This window comes from Lepidochelys kempii, chromosome 1 (assembly GCF_965140285.1).
Source record: "Lepidochelys kempii isolate rLepKem1 chromosome 1, rLepKem1.hap1, whole genome shotgun sequence".
Lineage (NCBI taxonomy): Eukaryota > Metazoa > Chordata > Testudines > Cheloniidae > Lepidochelys > Lepidochelys kempii.
The window spans coordinates 202,843,364-202,871,252 of NC_136380.1; the positions used below are offsets into that span (position 1 = coordinate 202,843,364).

At 44.6% G+C, this 27,889-nt stretch overlaps 1 protein-coding gene across 4 annotated transcripts in view; it reads right to left on the bottom strand.

Moving 5' to 3' along the window:
• Window positions 1-27,889, bottom strand: part of LSAMP (limbic system associated membrane protein) — a 1,352,562-nt gene that overhangs the window by 229,030 nt on the left and 1,095,643 nt on the right. For all 4 annotated transcript variants that reach the window (XM_073308901.2, XM_078848314.1, XM_073308909.2 and 1 more), the window contains one exon: window positions 21,687-21,919. In XM_073308901.2, coding sequence (XP_073165002.1) covers window positions 21,687-21,919 — 233 coding nt within the window. The remainder of the gene's footprint in view (window positions 1-21,686; window positions 21,920-27,889) is intronic.

Here is a 27,889-nt window from a genome sequence, read left to right on the forward strand (position 1 = left end):
CTATAGGTTCAAGTAAGGAGATCCCCCCTCCTGTTAATCATAAAGCATGTTTTAGCTTAGATGATGGATTCGTTTTCCCAATTTCCCAGCTCCTCCATGACCACAGTCAAAACCAGCAGCCAACAAATGGCAAAGCTTGAGCAAGGTTTTCTCATCCTCAGCCTCACACTAACTCATGTTCCTGCATGCCCCACCCTTCCACTGCAGGAAGTGTTCATTCACTGTGGTGATGCACACTGTCCAGGGGCGCTTTCTTCACCAAGACCAAAAGTGGCTCTCGGGGGAAGGAGACGGATAATAGAGGTCAGGGATGCAGATTCCAACAGGGACAGTCAGATGCCAAATAAGTGTCTAGTGCAGTATTCCCAGACCAGGCTGCCTCTGGTGCAGAGTCAATCAGGGATATATTGTGCACTTGGTCCAAGAAAGCGGTGGATGATAAATGGGGGGTCAGCGGTGTCTGAGAATTGGTGGGTTTTAAAGAGGCAACTGTTTTGTCCCAGGCCATTGGGAGCCTTTAACAATGGGCGTGATTCTCCTCTCCCTTAGACAGATGTAACTCCATTTACACTCCTGTAAGTGAAAAGAGAGCCAGGCCCTCAGGGTCAAACATAATTAAACTAAGCAGGTGTGACTCACTTGGGCATCTCAGGGACAAAGTAACTGGAAACAGAATCAGCGACATAAGTTACATGTTAAGTGTCAACTGGTCATAAAACAGGCATGAATGGTTGTCACATGGCTTGCATTGATTTGGCATTTGCTGGGTAGGAGTCAAAGCAACTAACAGCAGGGTGGAAGATGAAGCAGTCCCCTTGCACTTTTTCATGGACCTGCACCATCTTCAATGCTCCCAGAACTACATTCTGTGCTGGTGATAACTTGCACTCACTTACAACGGGGCTTTATTTGCTGCTCACAGAACACCAAATCAATATAAGTCACAATCATTTTACATGCCCTCTTAATGCCAAATTGGTAGAAGTTGCTTAACTTTGCCATTTACAGCTGTTTTATGACCAACATGCACCCAATATCTAACACCACAATTGACATTGTCCCTGAATTTGCCACTAAGTCTCAGTGTTAAGGTTAGAAATGGGGAAAACCAGGACTGGCTATATTTTGCAAGTGCTGTTCAATCTGTGAAGTTTCAGATTCAAGATTAATGCAAACCATGCTGTTCAGATTCAGGGAGAGAACATCCCAAAATTCATGGGTGTTTAGATCTTGTTTGGGACCCATCTTTAATTTAGATAAACAGTTCTTAGTTTAGGTAAAAATGTATTGGACATGCATTGATCCAGCATGGCTGTGAGTCAACCTGAGCCTAACCAGAACTCCCTTAGGTAGCTTGTTCCAGTATGTGCTACAGCTTCAATGAATATAACAAGAATTATTTGGCATCTGTGTCTGTTTCAATGGATCCAAAATCCTGGTCAGCAATAAGGTTGGGGGCTTTTCTAGGTCTTTACGTAAATAAGGTTGGAGTTTATCTGCAGATGGAATGACAAAACGGAGGAATGGAAGGGACATGCAGAAAAGATGGTGCAAGCTTAATGTGGGCAGCAATCCAGACCTTGAATGTTCACAGAACCCAGAGATGGAAAGACCTATCTGCACAACTAGTCCAACTCCACAGGGCCAGAGCAGGATTGTTCTCTGTTACACTTTTAATAGGATTTTGTCCAGCCTAAGTTTCAGTGACTGAGGAAATGAGATTTCCACCTTTTGCCCTTAGGAAACTATTCCACAGCCAGATTTCACAACACCGAGATGTGTTATTCCATTCTTAATTTCCTGTCGTTACTCCTAATGATACCTTATGAGCTAACCTAAGTAATTCCTTTCTCTCCTTGGTGGCTACCCTCCTCATATAGTGTGATTCCAACTCCCCCTCCTGCCATGTTCTGATCCTACATTTTTATTCTATTTTTAGTCTACATTTATACTCATTCACATCAGGAATAATTCCACTGAGGTCAGTGGAGTTGCACTGGTGTAAGTCCCCGTAAAAGAGATCAGAATCAGGAATCGTACTCTCCCACTTGGTTGCCATTTAGGTGAGCTCTACAGATCCAGCTCTTTTCATCTTTAACATACGTTCTTCTGCTTTTTGCAGCTGACTACAGTGACATTTCTGTGGCACCAGCCCTGTGATAGCCCAACTAGAAGGAAGGGAATTTACAGGGAAAGTCTCACCAGCAGAAGGACAGACCTGGATGTTATCAGCCACCTTGTTGGATAACTTGGGCCTTTCCAGCTCTCTCTAAAAGGAAAGGTCCATCCTTATCCATGCACATACTCATATATATGTCTGTCTGCCCATTATCAACAGCACCTTTCTGAGCCTGAGCCCTCTTCTTCTTCTTCCTTCCCTCCCTCCCTTTGATCCTTCTGCAGCTCATTAAAACCCGTCTTCTGCTCCTGCAGCAGTGGAGAACCAGCAAGCTGCCCAGCCAGCAATAGCAAATGGGCTTTGACTATCTGATGTTGTTTTCTGAAAGTTTCTTTTCTTCAGATCTGTTTGTCTTCCAGTCTGAATGATTGCAAGCAATCACCCTTATCATGGGGAGATTAACCTCAGGGCAGTGGCCATTTAGCATATGCACAAAAAGTGAAATGAAGGCAACAGAGGAGGAGGATCGAGGAAACTTCATGGAAGCACAAGGGGGTAAGGAGAACTGATATACATCCAGAATACTCCACTTGACCTTGGCATGCACCTCAGACATTCACTGGAGCAATTCATTAGAGTGACCCAGAACCAGGGAAAAACTTGAGATCTATAAGAAGCAACGCTAACTGATGACATACTAAAGCAGAGGGGAAGTCATGCTTGAGCATTTTTCAGCTGCCTTACGATTATGTGTGCCCCATTATACCGCTTCCCTATTTATCTCTCTGCCAGATTTGTGGAACTGAGTTGGCTACTACCTGTGAATTATGGGATACAATCTACGGCAGGGTAATCGGAACAGGCAGCTGTCTACGTGCCTGTGTGCTCTCTTCTCTCCCTGCCTGGATGCAGGTGTCCAGTTTTGCCTTTCATTGGCTGTGCAGAATGGGGTTGGAAATCTGAGAACTGGAGCTGGAGTGATATCTGGCTCTAGGTCTCAATACACCCAGTGGGGCCAACAGTACCCAAAACTAGCCCTTTCCTGTTGTGTCACTGCCAGGCAAGGAGCAAATACAAAGAATAATAAACAAGGGTGTGTGTGTGGCGGGGGGCAGAGGGTGGAGTGAGAAATACAAAACTTTGGACCTCAAAATCTGGGGTTGGTTAGAGATGGGCCAAAGCTGCAAAGCTCCAGTGCAGACACTTCCAATGTTTAGGAGATCTGGGGTGTTGGGTCAGTCTCTTCTCTAAGTTGGGGTTCAGTTCAAACTTGGGGTGAAGGTTGGGGTATATAAATATGCAGAATTTACATGTGTACCGAAGCAGCCGTCCAACAGCAACGACCAGCTGTCACAGGCAGCAAAATGCTCCTGGCAGTTGGCACTGGTGAATTTGCAAATACCCGCTGGTCACTGATACCCCATTAATCACGGGCAGTTTGCCCAGGCTTCATTCCTGAACAGCTCCCCCCGCCCCAACCCCTGCTTGTAACAAAGTTAATAAAAAATTTACCAGGGCAATGAAATAAAGAGCAATTTGATTTAATCTGGGAGCCAGATCAAGGAGTGTTTCTGTTGTCAGCTTCAGAGACAGGAGCTTCGGGATCTGCAGGGGGAAACATGCCCGTAAAACAACAGAGCTAGAAGCATGGCGAGCTGTTTTGTTAAGACTGCACAAAGTGCTGCACGTGGGGCTGGACATCAGTGGGTGCTCCAACACCCTCAGATACAAGCGGGCACTGCGGCAACCAGGGACCCACGGATAGTAGCATCGTCCAGAGACACAAGCACTGAACATTTCCATATAGCTGTAGCTCCCTCTAAGCTCTTAGGCCTCAAGCCCACAAAGCATTTAATCATGTGCTTGATTTTGAGCACATGAACAGTTCCATTGAAATCAACATGCAGGAGACACACGGGTCCATCTGTCCTTCGCATCTTACAGCAACACCACTGCCACCATAGATCAGCTCAGCACAGAGATGAAGAACAACTGGTTGGAACTGAACTTGACCAAGGGTGAGGGGATGCCATTTGGCAGAGGATAACACTATGAGGAGTTTGCAGCCATGGTGCAGTCTCTCCTTTGGCTGAAAATACACATCCCAATGGGTTAAGTCAGTTCACAGTTTAGCATTGCTGCTGGATTCCTCATTGCTGTGAAGCACTGCAAGTAATGCTTTCTATCATCCCTAATTGGCTAGGAAACCTCATCCCATCCTGGCAGACAATGACCTGGCCTCAGTTGTCTTTCTCATCTCCTGTCTGGACTCTAGCAATGCAATATACCTGAGCGTGAAGGCATCAGCCCTCAGGAAACACTAGCTAGTACAGAATGTTGCAGTGCATTTCCTCAGCAACATGGACTGCCATGAACACATTAAACCTCTCCTCCACTCTCTACACTGGCTTCCCATATAATATCATGTCAAGTTCATGACAGCTATTTGTCACTGGGCAGGGCTTCTTCCAGCTCCAAAATATATACTCAGTCCCTTGCAAGGAAGTTTATTTTCTTTACAGAAGGCCAGCAAACAAACAGAAAAACAGTCTTTAATTCAGTCCTTACTTTCAGGGTTCAGCTCCACCCTTCTCAGGAGTCTTTGGCAGGTTCCCAGTTCTGACTAGCTCGGTTTTCAACCTGGGGCAGCACCTCAGGGCTATGACCCTGAGCACCTGGCCCCCTTGTTCCAGGGGACCCACCACAGGAGTTAGCCCCACTCCACTGTGGCTTTCCTGCCACCGACACACCCTGTCTCGATCAATCCCTCCTCTTTCTGCCCACTAGTCTCTTTAAATGGTGTAGCCTAGGCCTCTTTAATTGACTGGATCTGACTCACCTGCTCTGGCTCAGGGCAGCTGGCACTTGTCTACCCACAGGGAACAGCTACCCTGTTACATTGTCCTTATCTTCAAGATGTATATTGGTCCAAGGGATCTTAAAGATCCTCTGGTGTTCCAGCATGATGACTGTGGTTGACAACTTCACTCCCTCAAACACAATGGAACCATCCACTGCAAGGCTAAATTTTGTCTCTTCAGGAGGCAGAGTTTTCTTGGGAGCAAGCCGTACCTACAGGATCTAAGAATGGCCTCAAACATCACCACTTTCCTCCCATGTGCAAGGCACAATTTTTGACCTTGCCTTCAGTGACAAACACACATAGCACAGCAAACACAAATAAATAAATACAGATTTTTTTTAAATCTCATATAATTTCCCTTCAGAGAGAAAAAGAAAGAACCATATGTGACAAACACTGGTTAAATCACTTAGTGCACTTCTGGGAGGAGCTCAGATACTACTAGAGTGGTGGTGAGAAGAGAAGAGAAGAGAAGAGAAGAGAAGAGAACTACTCACATCTTAAAATTCAGCATGTGCTCAAGTGCATTGCTGGGTTGAGGTCGCTGTAAGCAGGAAATCTAGAAGCATTTCAAATGAATGTCCTACTTCCTGGCTCAGAGTGAACCAAGGGAATGAGGTGGTGGAAGGAGGAGATGGGTGCTGCATCTGGAAGCCTGTGAGAACTTAAGACAACGTTTGAATGAGTATCCTGGAGCGGTATGTGTCACTTATTGAGAATGCAGGAGTTTATAGTCAGACAGACATTTTGAGGGACTTAATTAGTCAGTTTTTATAAACAAAAGCATTATCTACTATAGAACAGATCAACGTGTGAGAGTATTCTGTTGTTAAAGACACAAAGTTCAGGCTATGGTCAAAGCAAAGAGTTTATGTTGCCAGACTGACTGTGTCAGAGATTGTGCTATAAAGCAGTAGTTCATACTATGGCACAGTTTGGTCTTTCCTCTGTAGACAAGGTAGTCTCTTTGTTTTCTGTGCATGACTGAGTGAATAATCTAGTGGCTGGCCCATACTAGAAGATAAGGGATCCAGTAATCGGTTGGGTAAGGGTGTTGTTCTTCATTTTAGAGAGCAGGGGCTTGTGCTTCTGAAGGTGAAAGAGGATTTTAGCCTTGGCTCCCATGGACAGTATGTGCATATCTGCAAATGATTTATCTAGTAACAGTAAGTATCTACAGACATGGATTTGTTACATCAGGACCAAATTGTTATAGTCCTAGATGGTATGGCACCTATTGACCTCAATGGCAAATTTGGTCCCTGATCTTTCCAAGGCCGTAAGCATGGTTCTGTAATATGGTTATACCATGGATTGGTCAAATTCACACAAGTAAAAGCAAACTGCATCGTAACACAGTTAGTGCTTCTGTGTTTTAGCAAGTCTTTAGGATATGTTGGATTGGGCAGCAGAGAGGTACCCTGAGCTTCCTTGTCAAGGGTGATCTCACTATAAACATTTAATCTCAATACTGTCAATCAACAAATGGATTATTCTTTTTGATAAAATCATGAAACAGGAGCTATATGAATTCATAATCCTATAGTTTATTGCTGGATTTGTACAGAATCAAAGCTATACGGACTCTGTGTGAGGATGTCTGTTTTGTAGTTACTTGGGATGATTCATCCCACCTGCTCCAAGATAATTTGTTCCTTGCACTTAAAGAAGCAGGCTGCCGAAGAGATATATCCACATATGTCCAAAGGGGATGAAGATTTCGAAGGGATTCAGTAAGACAAGAGTTGCTGCAGTTGGGGCACGAGTGATGGCCTTTAGGAATTCATGTATGCATCTTTAATTTCTCCCTCCTCTCCTTTGTATGGCTCTTTCCTCTTACTTTGCCAATTAGAGTCCGTTTTTAATACATTGGTGGCTATGTCTGGTGCACAATAAAGCCAAGATCTCAATGTGCTGGGGAGTCATGGATACAGAAAAGCTTTACCCTCCGCCCCTCACTCTGTCAATGCACCTCAATCCTGGTGCATAGCACCCTCTGATAGTCCTGTTCTGGGCCCACATACCCTCCAATGCACCTGAATCCTAACTTGTAGCTCACCCTGCTGTTACAGTTCTGGATGCCTCACACACAGCTACACCAATGTACATTCAGTCTCACAGCACCCCCAGCTATTCTAGTGAAAACAAACTCATTTGTTTTGTAACCCGGGAACTATCTGAACCAAGATCACCCAAAAGACCCTTATGTTAAAATCACTGCAGCATGAGACCTCTGTCTCCATGAATTCAAACGTATTGTTTCCCTGCTTCAATAAAGGCTAACATACTTTCTGCATAGTGCTGACAGGGAGAGTGCAGAACAAAAAAAAAAAAAAAAGAGAATAGTTTGCCAAAAGCCTTCTTCCCCACACAGACAATAAATCTGGGTCATTTCAATTAAATCTCTCTCTCGCATGTGTATGGCATCTGCAGAGCAACATTCCATAGATGCAGTTGTAGGTCCATAAGCCATTTCAATGCCTCCTCTGTGATGTTGTGGATGTCATCCAATTCACCTTTGAATCAATACTTGGGGCACTGTGTGTCATGGTGTGTTTGATGGTTTGGATGTTCTCACCGCAGTCACACTAAAGGGAGTCTTTGGTTTTCTACTTGTCCATCAAGTGGCCACATCTTCCATGGCTTGTTCAGATGTGGTTTAGGGTGGTCCACTGAAACCAGCGCGGGGACAGCTTGTTGGGTCATTAACAGTGTGCTTGTTTGGAACAGTAGATGAGGTCCAATGTGCTCGGGGGGTGCTCACTGCTCAACCCCTGGCTCTGCCACCAACTAAATCATCCCAGCCAAGGCTTTGTCCAGCTGGGCCTTAAAAACCTCTAAGGATGGAGATTCCACCACCTCCCTAGGTAACCTCTTCCAGTGCTTCATCACCCTCCTAGTGAAATAGGTTTTCCTAATATCCAACCTAGATGTCCCCGACTGTAACTTGAGACCATTGCTTCTTGTTCTGTCATCTGCCACCACTGAGAACAGCCGAGCTCCATCCTCTTTGGAACCCCCCTTCAGGTAGTTGAAGGCTGCTATCAAATCCTCCCTCACTCTTCTCTTCTGCAGACTAAATAAGCCCAGTTCCCTCAGCCTCTCCTTGTAAGTCATGTGCCCCAGCCACTTTATCATTTTCGTTGCCCTCAGCTTGACTCTCTCCAATTTGTCCGCATTCCTTCTGTAATGAAGTGGGGGGGGGACCACAACTGGATGCAGTACTCCAGGTGTGGCCTCACCAGTGCTGAATAGAGGGGAATAATCACTTCCCTCGATCTGCTGGCAATGCTCCTACTAATACAGTCCAATATGCCATTGGCCTTCTTGGCAATGATGGCACACTATTGGCTCATATCCAGCTTCTTGTCCACTGTAAACCCCAGGTCCTTTTCTGAAGAACTGCTGCTTAGCCAGTCGGTCCCCAGCCTGTAGCGGTGCATGGGATTCTTCCTTCCTAAGTGCAGGACTCTGCACTTGTCCTTGTTGAACCTCATCAGATTTCTTTTAGCCCAATCCTCTAATTTGTCTAGGTCACTCTGAACCCTATCCTTACCCTCCAGCATATCTACCTCTCCCCCCAGTTTAGTGTCATCTGCGAACTTGCTGAGGGTGCAATTAATCCCATAATCCAGGTCATTGATAAAGATGTTGAACAAAACCAGTCCCAAGACCGACCCCCGGGGCACTCTGCTTGATACTGGCTGCCAACTAGACACGGAGCCATTGATCACTACCCGCTGAGCCCGACAATCTAGCCAGCTTTCTATCCACCTTATAGTGATGTCCACATGCGCTCCATCTTCCCAATTGTCTGGACCGTTCACAAGTAAGGAGATCAATGCAGCCAAGAAACTGGGAAAAGCAGCAGGAAAAGATGGTATCTATCCCAAGTTCCTGTATAACCTGGATCCACTGACATGGAAATGGATGATGCAGCTTTTCACCAACATCCTGGAGACCGGTGAAATTGTGTGGAGAGAAGCCAAGATTATTGCACTCCTAAAGCCTGGCAAACCTGCAGATCACCCTGTTCATTATAGGCCAATCTCCCTCTTGAATGCCATTTACAAGATTATTTCAATTAAACTAAAACGTGTCTCCAAAATCCAGATCTTGGATCATGCAAAAGGGCTTCTCCTTTCTTAACCTCCTAATTTTTCTCCTTTAAATATTAATGGCAACCTACAAAAGGCAGAAACCTTTTCTATGGTATGTCAAAAAAGCCTGTTTTTTTAAAAGACTTTTCTTTTTTCTCCTTGCTTGTGTTTTTACATTAGAAACTAAAGTTTGTTCTAACCTGTTTATTCCTGGAATATTCCGTGGATGACTGGGGAACTGGTAGGACTGTGATATCAGCAATACCTTGTAAGTGAAACCTGTGTTAAAGGCTCAGGAGCCTGGCCCTTCAATTAAGGGTTTAGAAAGCACATAATCTACATAATCCGTGTCTAAATCTTCCACAGAGTCCTTCAGCAAACATTCCTCATCTGCCTTTTTTGTTAAAAAAAAACTATTTTCAGTTTTTCATACTTCGATGAAACTTATAAAACAGAGTTACATTCCATTTATCTTAAATTTTATTGCTGATAGCTTGAGTTCTGATAATCTGATCACGTGGCTACTATTATTAGCAATTCTGGTTTTTGCATTTTCCAGAATACCAAACTCTTCCTTTGTTTCCTTCTCGGGTACAATCCAGCTGCTGCTTTTGTGCCTTTAATCCATGCCACTTTCCCCATCTTCTATAAAAGATGTAAATTTTTAACCTAATGTTAAAAAAAACATACTTCAAAAGCCTTGGTTTTGTTTTGGGCAAGTGTTCCCTGTCACAACACTCAATAAATGGAAGCCCTTTGTCTACATATCTGCTTCTTTTATATCTATTTTGTTCTGTGTACATTTGGTGAGTTATTTTTTCTCCTAACTAGAAATCTCAGACTTTATTAAGCTAAGCTGTTATTCTGTTATTTTGGAGGTCATTTCCCCCCCAGCAATTCACCACTGACATTTTAGAAACTATATAGGAAATATGACAAAAATCATTATTCCCTCAAAATACTAGTAGGTCCAGAAGTACTGCTAATCTGTGAGCACTTATGATACTTCTGAGATAAAGAAAAAGAGGGTATCCCAACAAGAAAATGCCCAAACCTATTATTAAATACTATGTTTTATTCATTATTATTATTATTAGCATTAGTATATTATTATTATGATGATGGTAGCATCTGAAGGCACTGTACACATACATAACAAAAAGATGGTCCCTGCCTCAATTATTTTACAATCTAAATCTGAAATGAGAGGCAACAGGTGGATACAGAAAGGCATGTGGGGAAAGCACAAGATTCTGGGGGGAGAATTAGGACCAGTGGGTCCCAAACTGGTTAGAATCATAAACGGTGACACCTGGGGGCTGTAAACAATTAACACAATGTGTTGGGGAAGAGTCAACACAGCTTTTGTAAAGGGAAATCATGCCTCACTAATCTACTAGAATTCTTTGAGGGGGGTCAGCAAACATGTGGATAAGGGTAATCCATTGGGTACAGTGTACTTGGACTTTCAAAAAGCCTTTCACAAGGTCCCTCGCCAAAAGCTCGTATGCAAAGTAAGCTGTCATGAGATAAGAGGGAAGGTCCTCTCATGGATCAGTAACTGGCTAAAAGATAGGAAATAAAGGGTCAGAATAAATGGCCAGTTTTCACAATGGAGAGAGGTAAATAGCAGTGTCCCCCAGGGATCTGTACTGGGACCAGTGTTGTTCAACATATTCATAAATAATCTGGTAATGGGGTTGTCATAAATATAAAGGGAAGGGTAAACACCTTTAAAATCCCTCCTGGCCAGAGGAAAAACCCTTTCACCTGTAAAGGGTTAAGAAGCTAGGATAACCTTGCTGGCACCTGACCAAAATGACCGATGAGGAGACAAGATACTTTCAAAGCTGGAGGGGGGGAGAAACAAAGGTTCTCTCTGTCTGTGTGATGCTTTTGCTGGGAACAGAACAGGAATGGAGTCTTAGAACGTAGTAAGTAATCTAGCTAGATATGCGTTAGATTCCGTTTTGTTTAAATGGCTGAGAAAATAGCTGTGCTGAATGGAATGTATATTCCTGGTTTAGTGTCTTTTTGTAACTAAAGGTTTTGCCTAGAGGGATTCTCTATGTTTTGAATCTAATTACCCCGTAAGGTATTTACCATCCTGATTTTACAGAGGTGATTCTTTTACTTTTTCTTCTATTAAAATTCTTCTTTTAAGAACCTGATTGCTTTTTCATTGTTCTTAAGATCCAAGGGTTTGGGTCTGTGTTCACCTATGCAAATTGGTGAGGATTATTATCAAACCTTCCCCAGGAAAGGGGGTGTAGGGTTTGGGGAGGATTTTTGGGGAAAAGACGTTTCCAAGCGGGCTCTTTCCCTGTTATATATCTGTTAGACACTTGGTGTTGGCAGCAATAAAGTCCAAGGGAAAAAGGAAAATAGTTTGTACCTTGGGGAAGTTTTAACCTAAGCTGGAGAAAATAAGCTTAGGAGGTTTTCATGCAGGTCCCCACATCTGTACCCTAGAGTTCAGAGTGGGGAAGGAAACTTGACAAGGGTAAACAGTGAGGTGGCAAAGTTTGCAGGTGATACAAAATTACTCAGGATAGTTAAGTCCAAAGCAGACTGTGAAGAGTTACAAAGGTATATCATAAAACTAGGTGACTGGCAACAAAATGGCAGTTGAAATTCAGTGATGATAAATGCAAAGTAATGCACACTGGAAAACATAATCCCAATTATACATACAAAATGATGGGTCTAAATTTGGTGTTACCATTCAAGAAAGATCTTGGAGCCACCGTGGATAGTTCTCTGAAAACATTGGCTCAATGTGCAGTGGCAGCCAAAAAAGCGAACAGAATGTTAGGAACCATAGGTGGCGCATGAGTCTTCCATTTGGGGAAGCTTACACATGAGCACTGGAAGCTCCCTAGAAGTGAGGAGGGGCCACCAGTGCCTGGATCGTGGCCCCTCCCTACCTCTTCCCCTGAGGCCCCGCCCTTGCTCCACCTGCCCCTGCTCTGCCTTCTCCCCCAAGACCCCCCTCTTCCTCCAACCCCCACCCACCTGCTGTTTGCGCCTCTCTACCTCTTCCCCTGAGGTCCTCCCCGCGCCTACCCCCTCCTTTCTGCCTCTTCCCCCGAGGCCCTCCCAAGCCCTCTGGCCGCTCACTCCTGTCTGCCACTTCCCCCAAGGCCTGCCTGTGGAGGAGAGGAGCAAGCAGCAGGCATGGGGAACCTCAGGGGAAGAGGCAGAGTGAGGGTGGGCCCTCAGGAGAAGAGGCTGAGCAGGGTGAGATCTTGGGGAAGAGCATGGACAGGGCCACAGTCTGGGTGCCGGTGCCCCCCCCACTTCTAGGGAGCTTTGTTTCCGGCACTCCAAAGGCAGCAGGCTGGCTTGCCTCCAAAGGGAGGTGATCTGTGCCACATTTGCGGCATTTGCCCTCACGAGTGGCCAGTCTTTTCTGGGGAGGCTGAACCTGCCCCAGCCTCCTATATGCACCATTCATGTTAGGCACCATTAGGAAAGGGACAGATAATAAGACAGAAAATATCATAATGACACTATATAAATCCAGGGTATGCTCACAGCTTGAATACTGTGTGCAGGTCTGGTCATCCCATTGCAATACAGATAGATAGACAGATATGAAATGGAAAAGGTACAGAGAAGGGCATCAAAATGATTGGGGTATGGAACAGCTTCTACATGAGGAGAGATTTAAAAAACTGGGACTGGTCAGTTTGGAAAAGAGGCAACTAAGTCGGGGGGGGGATATGATAGAGGTCTATAAAATCATGACTGGTGTGGAGAAAGTGAATAAGGAAGTGTTATTTACCCCTTTTCATAACACAAGAATCAAGGGTCCCCCAATGAAATTAATAGGCAACATTTTTAAAACAAACAAAAGGAAGTACTTCTTCACACAAAGCACAGTCAACCTGTGGAACTTGTTGTCAGGGGATGTTGTGAAGACCGAAACTAAATCTGGATTTAAAAAACAAAACAAAACACTCGATAGGATAGGTCCCTCAATGGCCAAGATGGTCAGGAATACAACTGCATGCTCTGGGTTTTTCTATGCCTCTGACTGACAGATGCTGGGACTGGATGACAGGGGATGGATCACTTGATAACTTGCCCTGTTCTGGTCCTTCCCTTTGACGCATCTGGCATTGGCCATTGTCAGAAGACAGGATAGCAGGATAGTGGGCTAGATGGATCGTCTGTCTATCACAGTATAGCCGTTCTTCTGTTCCAGCATATACCATGCATACAGCGCAAAAGTAGGACACAGACACCATTTTTCCCAGTCTTCAGCCTACATTTAAAGAGATATTGCCAGATTAAAAGTACTATATTTTCCAAAAGAGCTAATTTCTGTCCCTAATTCCACCTCAAAACATTAAAATGGAAAGAATTTTTAAAACTAAAATATACTTTTTTATATTTATGGGGTTGGGATTGAAGGGGGTGGTTTTTGGCTGTGATGGTAAGAACAGCCCATGGTTTTGATTTACTTTGCAGTCAGTTTCTAACTGCTTTTAGTTTTAGAAGTGAAATCCTGTCTCTACTGAAGTCAATGGCAAAACTCCCATTGACTTCAGTGGGGCCAGGATTTCACCCCAGGTTGTCATATTCTAGCAGAAGACTACAATGTAGATAGACAGCACCATTGCAGGCCAGAAACTTTGGCCCTGATCCAGTGGACTCTATGGGCTTGGAACTACAAGCAACACCGACATGAGTCTTCTGCATGGAGGGTTTTCAGGATTGAGTCCTCAGGCACCAGTGGAATATATCTATATTGATGTGTTTATATACATATATATGTGTGTGTGTGTGGAAACATTTCATTTGGATTTATTAAAATCTTATTCAAACAAAACTGAAACTTGGCCAAATTTGACCCGACAGTATTTTCTTTAAATACAAGGAAGAAAACTGAAAGCAAAATAATGGTGTGGAAAGGTTGATCTGACACCTAAAGATTTGGAGTGTGATTAGCCTTAGCATTCATCTGTATTGCTAGTGAAAAAGCAGGTTGACTCACAGGTTTCTAGTGGAGCATGCTTTGTATCTTTTCTCATTTTTTTGAAGTAGAAAAGATTTCTTCAAAAGGTTTTAGATTTTTTAATTATTGTTCGTTTCCAGGTTTTCAAGCTGCTGAGTCATCATAGACAAACTACTAATAGTGATTACAATAATCATTTGCATTTATACAAGCATTTATCCCCAAAGAATCCTAAAGGGCACACAAATCACTCCCCCACCATTGACAGGCAGCCACCCACCGCTTGGCGCCGGGACTGGGAGCCTGCAACTGTTGAATAGCACAAAGGAATGCTGCATAAAAGATTAGTTTGGGCAGTGAAGAGGAGCGTATTCCTTGAGTAGCATAACTGTACCTAGGATGACCAGATGTCCCAATTTTATAGGGACAGTCCCGATTTTTGGGTCTTTTTCCTATATAGGCCAGTCCCAATTTTTCACATTTTCTGTCTGGTCACCCTAACTGTACCAAGAACCCAGGTCTCAATGCATGCAACAGGTCTGCATATTTTTGATGTGCCCATATCATCACTGATATTTCAGCATGTGAAAACCGGAGCAGACTTTGGCCTCATTATTGTTATTTGATATATCTGTGATCGTAGTGCGTAGGCCAGAACTCCGTTGCACAAGGTGCTACACAAACACAGGACAGAAAGACAGTCCCTGCCCCAGATATAAGACAAAAGACAACAGGTGGAGACAGGGAGACAGATGGGATAGAAACAGGAAACAATATGAGACAATCATTAATTGACGTCCAGTGGTTGTGGGGTTCAGATACAGAATTGTAAGCACTGACTATGAACTGGAGTATCTCTACTGAAATCGATGGAGTCATGCTGATTTACAGCAGCTTAGGATCTGGCTAATAACACTCAAGGATCCCTGGGAAATGTTTCACATATTTTATGTGGATTTTTCCAAACATATAATAACCATTTTAAAAAGAGGCCTCAATCATTATTATTATTTGCATCACTGCAGCACCTAGGAGCTGTAGTCATTGACCAGGACCCCAATGTCATATTTCTGTCAGCCTGCATCTGTAAAAGAGGCACTGAAATATCTCCAAGAGAACGCCCTGTGGTGATCTGCATATCAAGAAATGCCATGATCCAACACACATCACAGACCCCAAACCTACACTGCCTGGTAACAGACCAGCCAGTGCAGTCAGTCAAGCCCATAGTTAGGGAAGCAAAAGTGGGGAGGCAGTAGGGTGCTGTGGGGAGGCAATACAAATGTTATATGTGGAGCGCCAGGGACCTTCCCTGGCAAATTGTGAAATACCAGGTGCAACTTCCTGCCATTTCTGAGCTTAGGCAAAAATAAAACCACAAAGCAAAAACTGGGAAGACTACCCTCACTACTACTGTGTGTTTGGAATTCTAGACTAATTTGTCTGTGGAAACTTACAGTCTAGTGAAATATCAACAACTGTGCAGCAAAAACCCTGAGCTCCTGATTCTGGAATGATCCTCTTTCTTTTCAGTTCTACTCCTCCCCCTTCATACTGATCCTGTGTCTAGGGTGACCAGATAGCAATTGTAAAAAAACAGGGCAGGAGGTGCGGGGTAATAGGCGCCTATATAAAAAAAAGTCCCAAAAAACGGGACTGTCCCTATAAAAATGGGACATCTGGTCACCCTACCTGTGTCCCTAGCTCAGTCTCAGTGCAAATTAATTCTGTGCATTCCCGTCCCTCCCAGTATGCTGATCCTGTCTCTTCCCAGTCCCCCCTAGTAAAATGATCTTCTCTCTCTCTCCATTTCAGAAAACTGAACCTCCCATGGTAACTTCACTCTTTGCATCTGTCACCAAATCCTTTGTCACTATCCCTCTGGAGTCTGTGTCAAGAAAGAGTTATTTGCGCTAGTTCTTACCTAATGAAGACTCTCTGATGTAAGAAGAAAAGGAGTACTTGTGGCACCTTAGAGACTAACCAATTTATTTGAGCATAAGCTTTCGTGAGCTACAGCTCACTTCATCGGATGCTGTAGCTCACAAAAGCTTATGCTCAAATAAATTAGTTAGTCTCTAAGGTGCCACAAGTACTCCTTTTCTTTTTGCAAATACAGACTAACACTGCTGTTACTCTGAAATCTGATGTAAGAGTTTCCCTGCTTTAATGCTCAGAAAACTCCCTCCAAAATCAAGAGCAAAGTCTGAGCCCACAAAATTGGGAGTAGATGGCTGTCTAGAAGGTGATGCCTGTGATCATGAATCCTTATTTTTTGGTTAGTGAAGAAAATGGACCATTAAGCCTCTTCAAACTGCTCTGCCATCGCCATCCCCCTGCCCTGCAATGCACTCAGTCAGGGATGACACAAGTAAACTGAGATCAGAACTCCCACACTGGAGGACATCACAGACCAATCAAGCTTTATCCTCAAGGTGTCCTGTTACAGCAACAAATATTTGAACTTTCACAGCATCCTGTTTGAAGGAGCAGCTCAAGGTGCTTTACAATAAGATTAAAGAGAAAAGTGCAAAAAGGGTCCAGATGGCTATGGGATTAGTGATGTGAAATGGAGCCAGACTCTAGAACACTAGTTTGAGTCTGAGGTCAGTAGCACTCAGATGTTGTTACTATCTGATGGCTGTTTCGAAGGTCTGTTGGAATGGCTGTTGGTGAAGTGTTCACAGCACATAAATCACCATCACAATTGGCCCTAAATGCCCTCCTATCACTAGACTCAGCAGCATTCCACTTTCCCCCTTAGAGGCAGGTCCCTCTGGGTCAAGGTTGAAGTCCATTGGCAGAGCGATGTGTACACATGGGGTGGCCAGCCCTGCTACTGTGTGTTCTGTGGATAACTAAAGGATTTCACACTCTGGTGCTTTCAGTGATTCACCGTTCACCAGCACAAACGCACTTAATTTAAGGGGGAAACAGCTAATCCACCAAGTCGAATTATTAATAAATTTAAACTGGTTAAAATCCAGTGAAAACAAATACGTCTTCATTCCACACTGAAACAATGAAGGATCACTCTGGATTCTAAAAGTAATAAGTTCCATATGGTCTAAGCAATGCATAATGGCAAAAGGGTACATCTGACAGTAATTTTCACACACTAAAGCCAATCAGAGTTTTCATGAATAAGAACTGTAGGATCTGGCCTGCAACTGCTATGTGTTGGTTCTCTGTGATCATGTCTTTCTCTAAAGGCTGGTGCCAACAATTACAACAACCAGCTATCATTCAGAGCTGAAGGAATTATTAAACAGTAATGAATTAAATAAATTATACAGTAATAAATCACGAGGACCAGCTGGTATTCACCAAGAGTTTGGAAGGAACTCAAATATGAAATTGCAGAAATACTAACTGTGGTATGTAATCTATCATTTAAATCAGCTTTTATACCAGATGAGGAGGATGGCTAATGTGATGCAAATTTTTGTAAAAAGGCTCCAGAGGCGCTCCCAGAAATTACAGACTTGTAAAGCCTAACTTCAGTACCAGGCAAATTGGTTGAAACTATAGTAAAGAACAGAATTATCAGACACATAGGTGAACATGATTTGTTGGAGAAGAGACAACACGGCTTTTGTAAAGGGAAATCATGCCTCACTAATCTATTCAAATTCTTTGAGGGGGATCAACAAATACGTGGACAAGGGTAATCCAGTGGATATAGTGTACTTGGACTTTCAGGAAAATGTTGTAAGGTCCCTCATCAAAGGCTCTTAAACAAAGTAAACTGTCGTGGGATAAGAGGGAAGGTCCTCTTATGGGTCACAAAAATTGAAAACAAAGAGTGGGAATAAATGATCAGTTTTCAGAATGGAGAGAGGTAAATAGCAGTGCCTCCAAGGATCTGTACTGGGACCAGTGCTGATCCACATATTCATAAATTATCTGGTAAAGGGGGTAAACAGTGAGGTTACAAAGTTTGCAGATGATACAAAACTACTCAATATAGTTAAGTCCAAAGCAATCTGCAAAGAGTTACAAAGGACAATCATAAAACTAGGTGAGTGGGCAACAAATTGGCAGTTGAAATTCAGTACTGATAAATGCAAAGTAATGCACATTGGAAAACATCATCTCAACTATATGTATAAAATGGTGGGGGCTAAATTAGCTGTTATCACTCAAGAAAGATCTTGGAGTTATTGAGGATAGTTCTCTGAAAACATCCACTCAATGTGCAGTGGCAGTCAAAAAGGCTAAGAGAATGTTTTGAACCATTAGGAAAAGGATAGATAATAAAATAGAAAATATCATAATGCCTCTATATAAATCCAGTGTATGCCCACACTTTGAATATTGTGTGCAGTTCGGTCACCCTGTTGCAATATATATATACACACACAGTATTAGAAATGGAAAAGGTACAGAGAAGGGCAACCAAAATAATTAGGGAGAGATTAAAAAGATGGACTTTTCAGCTTGAAAAAGTGAGTTAAGAGGGGATATGATAAGAGGTCTATAAAATCTTCACTGATGTGGAGAAAGTAAATAAGGAAATGTTATTTACTCCTTCATATAACACAAGAACTTGGGTTCAACCAATGAAATTAATAGACAATAGGTTTAAAACAAAAAAAAAGAGGAAGTAGTTCTTCACACAACACACAGTCAACCTGGGGAACTGGCTGGCAGGGGAGGTTGTGAAGACCAAAATTAAAACAGGGTTCATAAAAGAACTAGATAAGTTCATGAAAGATAGGTCCATCAAATAGCTATTAGCCAGGATGGGCAGGGATGCAACACCATGCTCTGGGTTTCTGTAACCTCTGTTTGCCAGATGCTGGGAATGGACAATAGAATGGATCACTCAATAATTGCCTATTCTGTTCATTCTCTCTGGAGCACCTGGAACGGGCGTCTGTCAGAAGACAGGATACGGGGCTAGATGGACTATTGGTCTGCCCCAGTATGAACACGAGGTACATATGTTCTTGTGTACCTCAAGTCACAGAGGCTTGCATTTTTAGGGCTAATGGTCTTAAGTTTTATTCCTGCTAATGAATGTAATGTCTGTATGTATGCAAGCCTGGGGGAACAAATAAGGATTATGGAAATGTCTCCATTAACATAATGTCAGAGTGAGGATTATAGGATATGGCCCTAAAACAGCAACAATCCAAGAGGACATTTGGAACTGTGCAGCCACAATCTCTGAGACAAGGTGAGTGAGGTAATATCTTTTATTGGACCAGCTTCTGTTGGTGTGAGAGAGAAATTGATCCAATAAAAGCTATTACCTCACTCACCTTATCTCGCTAATATCCTGGGACTGACACGGCTACAACTACACTGCACACTGTCTCTAAGAGGTAACTTCTCTTTACGATGTGCCTTCCATGTCAACAGAAATGTCTTTAATAACAAATACAAAGTGCAGCTGATCTGAGACAGTGCAAACTGTTTCAAATGGGCTGATGACACTCACTTCTCTTTCTCCTATGAAGACAAAGGAACCGAGTACTTTGGACTTTGTGGGAGATCCCGACCAATGGGGTGATCATCTATCTTGCTAGAAGGTAGCGTGGTAAGAATTTTACTTTGAACCAAGACTATAATTTTGTTAAGTCTTAGCCTATATAAAGCATTTTTCACTCTGATTTTCTTGTAACCATTTCCAACTCTATCCTTCATACCTGGACTCACTTAAAATCCTATCTCCTTTTGTTAATCAAACAACTTGTTTTACTTTTAATCAAAACCAACCCAGTGCTGTGTGTGAATTCAGGTGATAGCTAACTCCAGTTGAAGTGATAAGCTGTGCATTTTCTCTTTTTAAAGAAGCAAACAAACCCTTTTGTCCCCCTGAATGGTCCAGGAAAGGGCTGGACACTACAGAGCACATGGTTTTGGGAAAATTCAGGACTGGAGATTGTTGGGGTCATCTTGCCAAGTGTAACCAAGGCTGGTGGAGGCCAGAGTGTGGCTGGGGTGTAACGAGCAGGCTGCTGGAATCAGAATGCTGAACCAGAGCTGCAAAGCACACAGATACTCAGGACACGGCATGCTTGTCTGCTGGCTATTGATGTCTGGGCTGTGAGCCACAGCAGCAGAGCATTTAAGGCACCCAGGGTTACACGGCTGATGGTGACACAACACCTCAATGACCTCGATTGCACCACAGTATGTAACACGCATCATGAGACTTATTATCAAACTGCAAGAGTTGCTAATAATAAATATGCCTGGCTGCATTGTCAACTTGCACTGGGCCTGAATCATGCATTTAGGTGGCATTGGAACAATTCACAAACAGCACAGACAAATTCAAGGGGAAACAGAGTTCTGGATCTCAACTTTATTCTGTGCGCCCATCTCTAATCTGCCTGATCAACATTAAAAATACACGTTCCTGGCTCTAAAATTCATTTGTGCCTGTATTTTTCTTGATGGGTAAATGGAAATTGCTCGTTATTTGATTTCACCAGCAATAAAAAAAAAACTACAGCTCGTTAGTTTTGCCCTACCCTAGCAGTTATAGACAGTGATGAGCCAGGCTACATCTTGGCTTTGCAACTTGCACTTTGTACACACTGTCGTCCAATAAACAGTCACAAAAGTCTTGAAAACCACAGTGTGTGTGTGTGTGTGTGTGTGTGTGTGTGTATGCCTGCACATGTCACAAGCTATTTGACTCACACAATTCACCTGTAGAATATCATCTCTGAATACACATACAAACCGTACACTGCAGGTATATGTTCTATGTCCTCATTAGCACTGCATCTGCCAGGTGCCACCACCACAGAAAGAGAGGCTGGAGCTTTCAGAAACATCTTGTTTTGAATCTCAAAATAAAATCTACAGCCTTTTGGGTTACTAGTAAATTTGAAGAAATAGCCAACTGCTGAGTGAAAGATAATGCAAAATCTGAACATGTCTGTAGTATGTAATTAAGCCATGCCCCACTTTATATATATTTAAGAGGGATTGTATGTATGCGTAATACCGATTTGGACCACCTGGGTTCTGATTCTCAGTGACCCTTACGTGGAGAATTAGTAGACTGGTAGCTGAGAAACAGGTGGCCTTCAACTGGATTGGCAGTCACATCAGACACCGTGTTTCACAGGGGCTGTGACTCTGGAAGTTGTGTCTACTATCAGGAGAAGACATTTAGCCACAGCCCTCTAAGGGTGAATACCCAAAGTACAAGGTATTAGTCAAAACACAAATTTTCCACCCCTATGCAGAGTGAGGAATGGAAAGGGGAAGGCAAAGTGATGAAGATGACCTGGGGAAGAGGCGGAGAAGAGATGAGGCAGCTAGTATGCTGTCTCTCTGGCGAGAGGTATAAAAACAGAAGTATTTGCCTAGGTGTCAGTACAGCCAGGGCCAGCCCTAGAATACAGTGGAACAGCTCTAGTGTCATCAACATTCTCTGCTGTGTCAAGCCTTTGTAAGCAAGGCAGTGTTAGGTCAAGGGTATCACAGTGGAAGATGACACTAGAGATGTGGTGTGAACTAAAGGAATTGCCCACACACAGCCTATATTGCTTGTTCCACAGTTTACTGGGTCACTGGTGTCTGTACGCTCTCCTCCAGCCATTTACAACACAGATTCCCCAGAAAGAAATGACCCTCACCTCCACTCTTTGCCCGCTCCCTGTTCTTGTTTCTTACCTTGCACAATCAAATAAACCTGGGAAGTCCTGGGGTGATGCTGTGTCTGCACTGAGCATGTATAGGACCCCTCATCATAGACGTCCACTTTCTGGATCCGGAGGCTGTATTCCAGAGGGGTTCGTTTCTCCAGTTCTACCCGAGGGTCCAGGGACCACTTGTCCTGTCCAGCAAAAATGATGCCAGAACGGTTTAACCAGGCCACTTTGGAGCTTCTGTCTTCTACATAACACCTGTTGAGGGTGAGAACAGAGATTGGGGTATCAGCTAAGACTCCACTTTGGCTCCTTCCTCTTTCTGGCATTCCATGGGATTCTGCAACATGATCCAGGCCTGCCAACAGTCGCACAGCATCAGCATCACCACCACTTATTACATCAGCCACATTACTAAAGTGCTTTATAAATATGAAATGATCACAGCACAAAGGAGATGTGAGGAGGCATGAGTTGCCTGGGCCCTGCTATCTCTCTCCTTTCGTCGGGGCTTTTCACACCCAAAGGGGCATTCTGAGGACCTCTAGGGCTTGCATCCTGGCCTCCAGCTTCCCTTTGATCCTATCAGTGGTATAGGGCAGACGGAGCTGAAGACTGTTGAGCTCTTCTTCACGTGCCGCCCCCCCACAAAGACTGAGTATACAACAGACTCAATATTCCCAGTCCCCTTTCAGCCTGGGAGTGGTGAGAGGTCAGAACTGAGAATTGGGTTTGTTGTGCAGAGAACAGCTACTGCATCATGTGATCTACCTCCTCCATCCCCCAACTTTTGTGCCCCCAGGGTTATATTCCACCTGCTCCCTTACACCGCCCTGACGGAAAAGGCTTTGTGGAAAACTAGATGTCCCCCTCATGCAGATATATATGCCATGGATGTGTGCATGTGTGCTATACCAATGATAGAGAAAGCCTGCAGGGACATCACTGTCACCCCCCATGACAATTGCTGTGTGTCCTTATAATGCCAGGTGGCAGGTGAGCAAGTGAGGGGAGGGTGGAGGGCAGGTGGGTATGGTACACAGAGGCACGACAGTATTGGCTCACCACCTGTCATGGCCCTAGTCCCAGCTGCCAATAGCAGCAGGGGTCTGCAGGAGAGAGGACGGATTGACAGCCCTTGCAGCTACATCACAATGATTTCATTATTTTATCGATGGTAGATGAGCCATCACAGTCAAACCCAGCTTTAGCTGAGGCACTGGCTCTGTACAAATACCCATCTCAACCCTCTGACCATATGAAAGAAACAGATGGAGAGCATGTACTGATGATCAGTCTCAGCTGAGACTGAATGGGATCTAGGGACTGAACTCCCCTCTCTTTCCTCACAGGGATCCCCTCCAGGGCAGAGCTGAGCAGTGGTGCTGTAAAAATCGTTCCAGTGAGGGTGCTGAAAGCCAGTGGTCCCCAAACTTTTTGCCTTGCACCCCCCTTATCCCTGTCCATGCCCCCCCATCCCCTACAGCTGGCTCCAGGCCTGGGGGGGGGAAGCAGACAGGGGTTAGGGTGCTGAGGCTGAGACCACAGCTGGGGGTGGGAGCAGAACCCCAGGTGCGGGTCTTATAGTCGGTACCTCAGGTGCGGGGCTAGGAACAGAGCCCTGAGTGCGGGGCTGGTGGCAGCCAATACCCTAGGTGCGGGGCCAGGAACAGAGCCTTGGCTGCGAGTCCTGCAGCCGGGGCCCCACATGCGGATCCTGGACTGAGCTGCCACTTCAGCTTTTGAGAGGAAAAGTCCTCTTTCCAAAATCACCGGTCAACTTGCATGTTAGAGGGAGCAGGTTTATAGCTGTAGGACACTTCAACTTTCCATATATGTTGAAAATAAAGTTCTTAAAGCACAACGAATAGTGAAAGGACAGCCGAGGCCCCTCATCTAGACCCTGTATAAGTCATCTTGTAGGTTCCACTATCTCCGAATTTAACAGGAAACCTCTATATAGTGGTAGGGAATGGAGGCACTCTGATAGCTCAAGTCTGGGAGTGGAGCCCCAGGCATGGGTCCAGTAGGGGCACGGGGCCGGGACCCCGCACAAAAACTGGGAGGTGCTGTACACCCCCCACACTCCTAGTTCCCGTGACTATGGGGCTAAGACACACATGGATGAAGCAATGGGTGGACGCTTGCCCTGAAGCTACCCAGGCTGTGCCCGTTCTGTAGACATATAAAGGAGTTCAATCTCCGAGGCTGTCACACCACCACCTGTCACGGCTCCACCCCTGTCTGTGGGAATTCAAAGAGGCCAGCACTTCTCATCAGCACTATTCACACAAATGTTGTACTGAAGAGAGAAAGAGAGAGGCTGAAGATTGTTGCCGAATGATAAGACAAATATTTGACAGTAGGTTTTCAAACAGCCTCTTAGGAAGGATCAGACATTTTCCAAGTTCCTCCACTTGAACGCGGTTCATTCAGATTATGCTGAGGCGGCCGTTCACAGCTATGTGACTCCACCCATATCCAGCACTCCTCCCTAGCAAACATGCCCACAGAAGCTTTGTGAGTTATTCTAGGGTCAGTTCCAGGCAGTAGGAATGTCATGCTGTGTGGCGATAGCATGCTACTGGTTAAGCTAGGAGCTTGACTAACATTTGCCTGGAGGGTGCAGCCCAAAGACTCCAGCCTGTGTAACTGATTTCCAGCTAAGAGAGGCCAGCGAGGCTTCACTCGCCCAAGTCCGAGCTGGTTCTTCTGTTCGGATGCACGTTTCCCCTGAGGTGAGTTTTCAGCTGGAATTGTTTTTCTTTTAAAATCTGCCTCTTCACTAAGAAAGAGGGCCAGGGAGAGGAATCACTCTGGCGTCACTTGCGTTTAGCAATCTGGGCAGTGGATCAGGCAGCTTCGAAGCACGCAATGTCAACGAATGGTGCCACCTCAGACTGTAATTCTAGTAACAGGACCAGAAAGCAACCATCTGAGGAAGGCGCTGAGACTGAGAGCTGGTAACACATCACACTATTGGTGACCCTCTGCCCATCTCTAATGCCTTTCACCCGAGGATCTCAAAATGCTGCACTCACATTCATGAAAGTCGCCTTCCTATCCAGTGGTGCAATAAATCAGTATTATTACCACAGAGAGGCTAAGGGCCAGAGTTGCCTAATTTGGTGCCTAAAGCTGCAGATGGGCACCTAATGGGATTTTCAAAAGCACCTGTGTAGGTGAATGCTGACATTGAAGACAATGGGAGTTAGGTGCCTACGTCACTTAGGTGCTTTTGAAAATCCCACTGTTCCTAGCTGCATCTGTAGGCACCACGGGTGCGACCCACAAAGAAATGTAGGCACCTAAACTCCAGAGTTAGATACCTACGTTCCTGTGCCTGGCACCACTGTGATTCTGAAACTCCCACTTGGCTGCTGCTTAACTGTGTAGGCACCTAAACTCACTTAGAGCCTAACTTTGCACTGTTAAAATTCCCTGGGTGCCTAAATTTTAGATCCTGGGACATGCACACTGTTGCCTCCCTCTAGGTGTCTGGACCTCAGAACAATTCATGAACTGAAGGAAGACAGGCATTCAGCTGCCGAAATCGCGTGCAGGCCTTAATCCCATAAACATGGTCAGAGGCTTAAATAGTCACTGGGCCATGGAGTGAGAGAGAAACTGACTCTGTAGCCTGGCGACTGGGGCACCCACCCTCCAGTCGCTCTTTCATTAATTATCCACAGGGAAACAGCTTCAACAGGAGAGACTGAGGGAGCTCTACATATGAATATCCCAGAGCTCTGAGAGGTGGGACACCCTTGTACAAATCCTTTCTCCCCCTGTGGCAGAGAGGGGGGGATTAATCCTGGGTCTCCCACATCCCAGTTGTGGGCTCTACCTACTGAGATACAAATTATGAGGTGGGCACCAGCATCACCATCGGTCATCTTGTGTGGAGCAAGGCAGGCACCTAACTCATTCCCGCAAGAACCAGTTTAGGTGCTTAAGACACCTGACTGCAGGCGGCTGGTTCCTGTTCAGGGATCGATAGCACAGACAGGTGCTCCTGCAACCGGGACATATGTACCTATCTCCTTGAGGGGGCGGGACCTACAACAAACTCTTCTAGTCGACATCTCCCATTAGCTAGCTTAGGCAGCTCCCCACCTAGCACACTGGCTTTTGTGGATTATATTTTTAGGCCTCTCTCTCCCCCCACTGTATAAGGACCCTATGCACCTAACTCAGCTTTGTGGATTACAGTGTTGTCCATGTGATTTTCTAGGTTCTTCCAAGTTTGGTTCTGTGACACTCAGCATCACAGCACGAAAGTCCTTTCCCCAAAATCTGGCCCTAGGTGACTTCCCCAGCATCAAACTGCTGATCAGTAGCCAAGCCAGGAGTAAAACCCAAGTCTCCTAACTTCCAGGGATAAGCTTTAACCATGAGGCCATCCTTGCTTCCCTAATGCCTCTTAACTTTTTCACCAGTGTAGGATGTTCAGCCCTACCCCAATGTTTAGCTTTATCTTCCAAGGCTTGCTACCACTGGAAGGATATGTATACTGCCCTTTAATTGCCACAGCAGCCATTCCACCACAAGGTGACACCCCAGACTAGTGACAGAAGACTGAGCAGCAGTGAGGGAGGAGTGAGTATGTTCCACAAATCCATTCCAGGGGAGTACAGGCTTGGTCCCAGGTGAGCACAGAATGCACCGTGGCTTTTACCTGTCACTGAAGACAAACGTCTTCAGCCAAGCAAGGGCAGCTAGACAGCTAGGTCCAGCCATGTGTTAAGGAAGAACAGAACAAACTTGCCAGCTGCCATAAGAAATGCTGCCCCTGGGAAATTAAAATTTGTATGTCACAGCATATCCTGCACTGGTGACACCCAGGGGTCAGATCATCAGTGGAGCACAGTGGTCAAGGCAGGTCACTTGCTTGGTTCTAATAACCTTGCAGGCTCCCCTGTAATGGACAGTGCTAACAAAATTTAAGAAAAAAGAGAGAGAGAGAAATGGGATGAGTAAGTGAAATGGATTTGAGCTACTCTCTCTGGTGTACCTGTTCCCCTAAAACTGTCAGAGAAAATCCATGTACCAATGTGGAAATTCCAAGTCCTGGTTCTCTCAGAACATATATCAAAGTAGGTTAGGTATCCTGGTGCATGCATACACATGCACCTATCTATCTGCTGTATGGATCATCCAGCCTTATTGAGTACACATTAATAAGGATTTATGTGACGATGCTCAGAGTGTCAGAAGTGTTAATTCAATACTAATAGAATATTAACTGGCATATTAACTAATATTTGAACAGCAATTGCTGTGTGGCATCCATTAGATATTAAACTACTGTTAATGTCTGTTAATCAATGGGCATTATCACAATTACAATTGAAGGTTTCTGATTAGATTTATTAAAAACATTAATGTCCCCTTCATTTAACACATACTGACTGTGATGCTATGCCCCATATTCTTCACAGAAATATTGTGAAAATATGAATATGGCATAACTAAGATATATTTTATGCAGGATGGGTCATGTAAAGTATCATTAGAAAGGTTATGATTTGCTGAATGTGATTATCGAATTTGTATTCATGTATCATTTCTGTATCTGAAGTTAGGAATATTGACTATGTAACAATTACAGCTGTATGTGTACTTGGGGGAACGCCCACGACACAGTAGGCAATCAGCCTCAATGGGCCATTTAAGAAGGACAATAGAACTTTATCTCCCACTTTCCTGAGAAGCTTCCTTTGATGTTGCTTTGACACTGCAGGATCATGTGATGATGTCACCTGGTATGGAGTACCACCTTGGACAAGGCTGGTATTTTTCCACTGGAAACAAAGGATTCCCACTGTATGTAAATCCTACTTAAGGCTGGGAAGTGAGTCAATCAGGGCTCTTCTCCATTGCCTCCCCGCCCAAGAAGGAAGACTGCTGAAAGCATCTGAAGCAACAAAGGGGCAGGGGGGGCAAAGAGCTGTGCATATCTCCCTCCACATTGAGGGAGGGGGCGATTTTTATGAGCTTACGCTATGTAGATCTCTATACAGTGCAAAACAATATCATTTTGCGTTTACACTCGAGAGGGTGTGTGCTCAGGAGAGCTGGGCATTCCCCTAGCTGAGCCCTCCCACACAGAGCCGATCACAGACTATGTGTGATTCTACAGCTAGGTGTGTCCCTACCTGTGCATGTGCTGGACAGGGGCTTGAGAGCCTGACACTCCAGCACAGAGTCGGGGGGACCAGGCTGGTG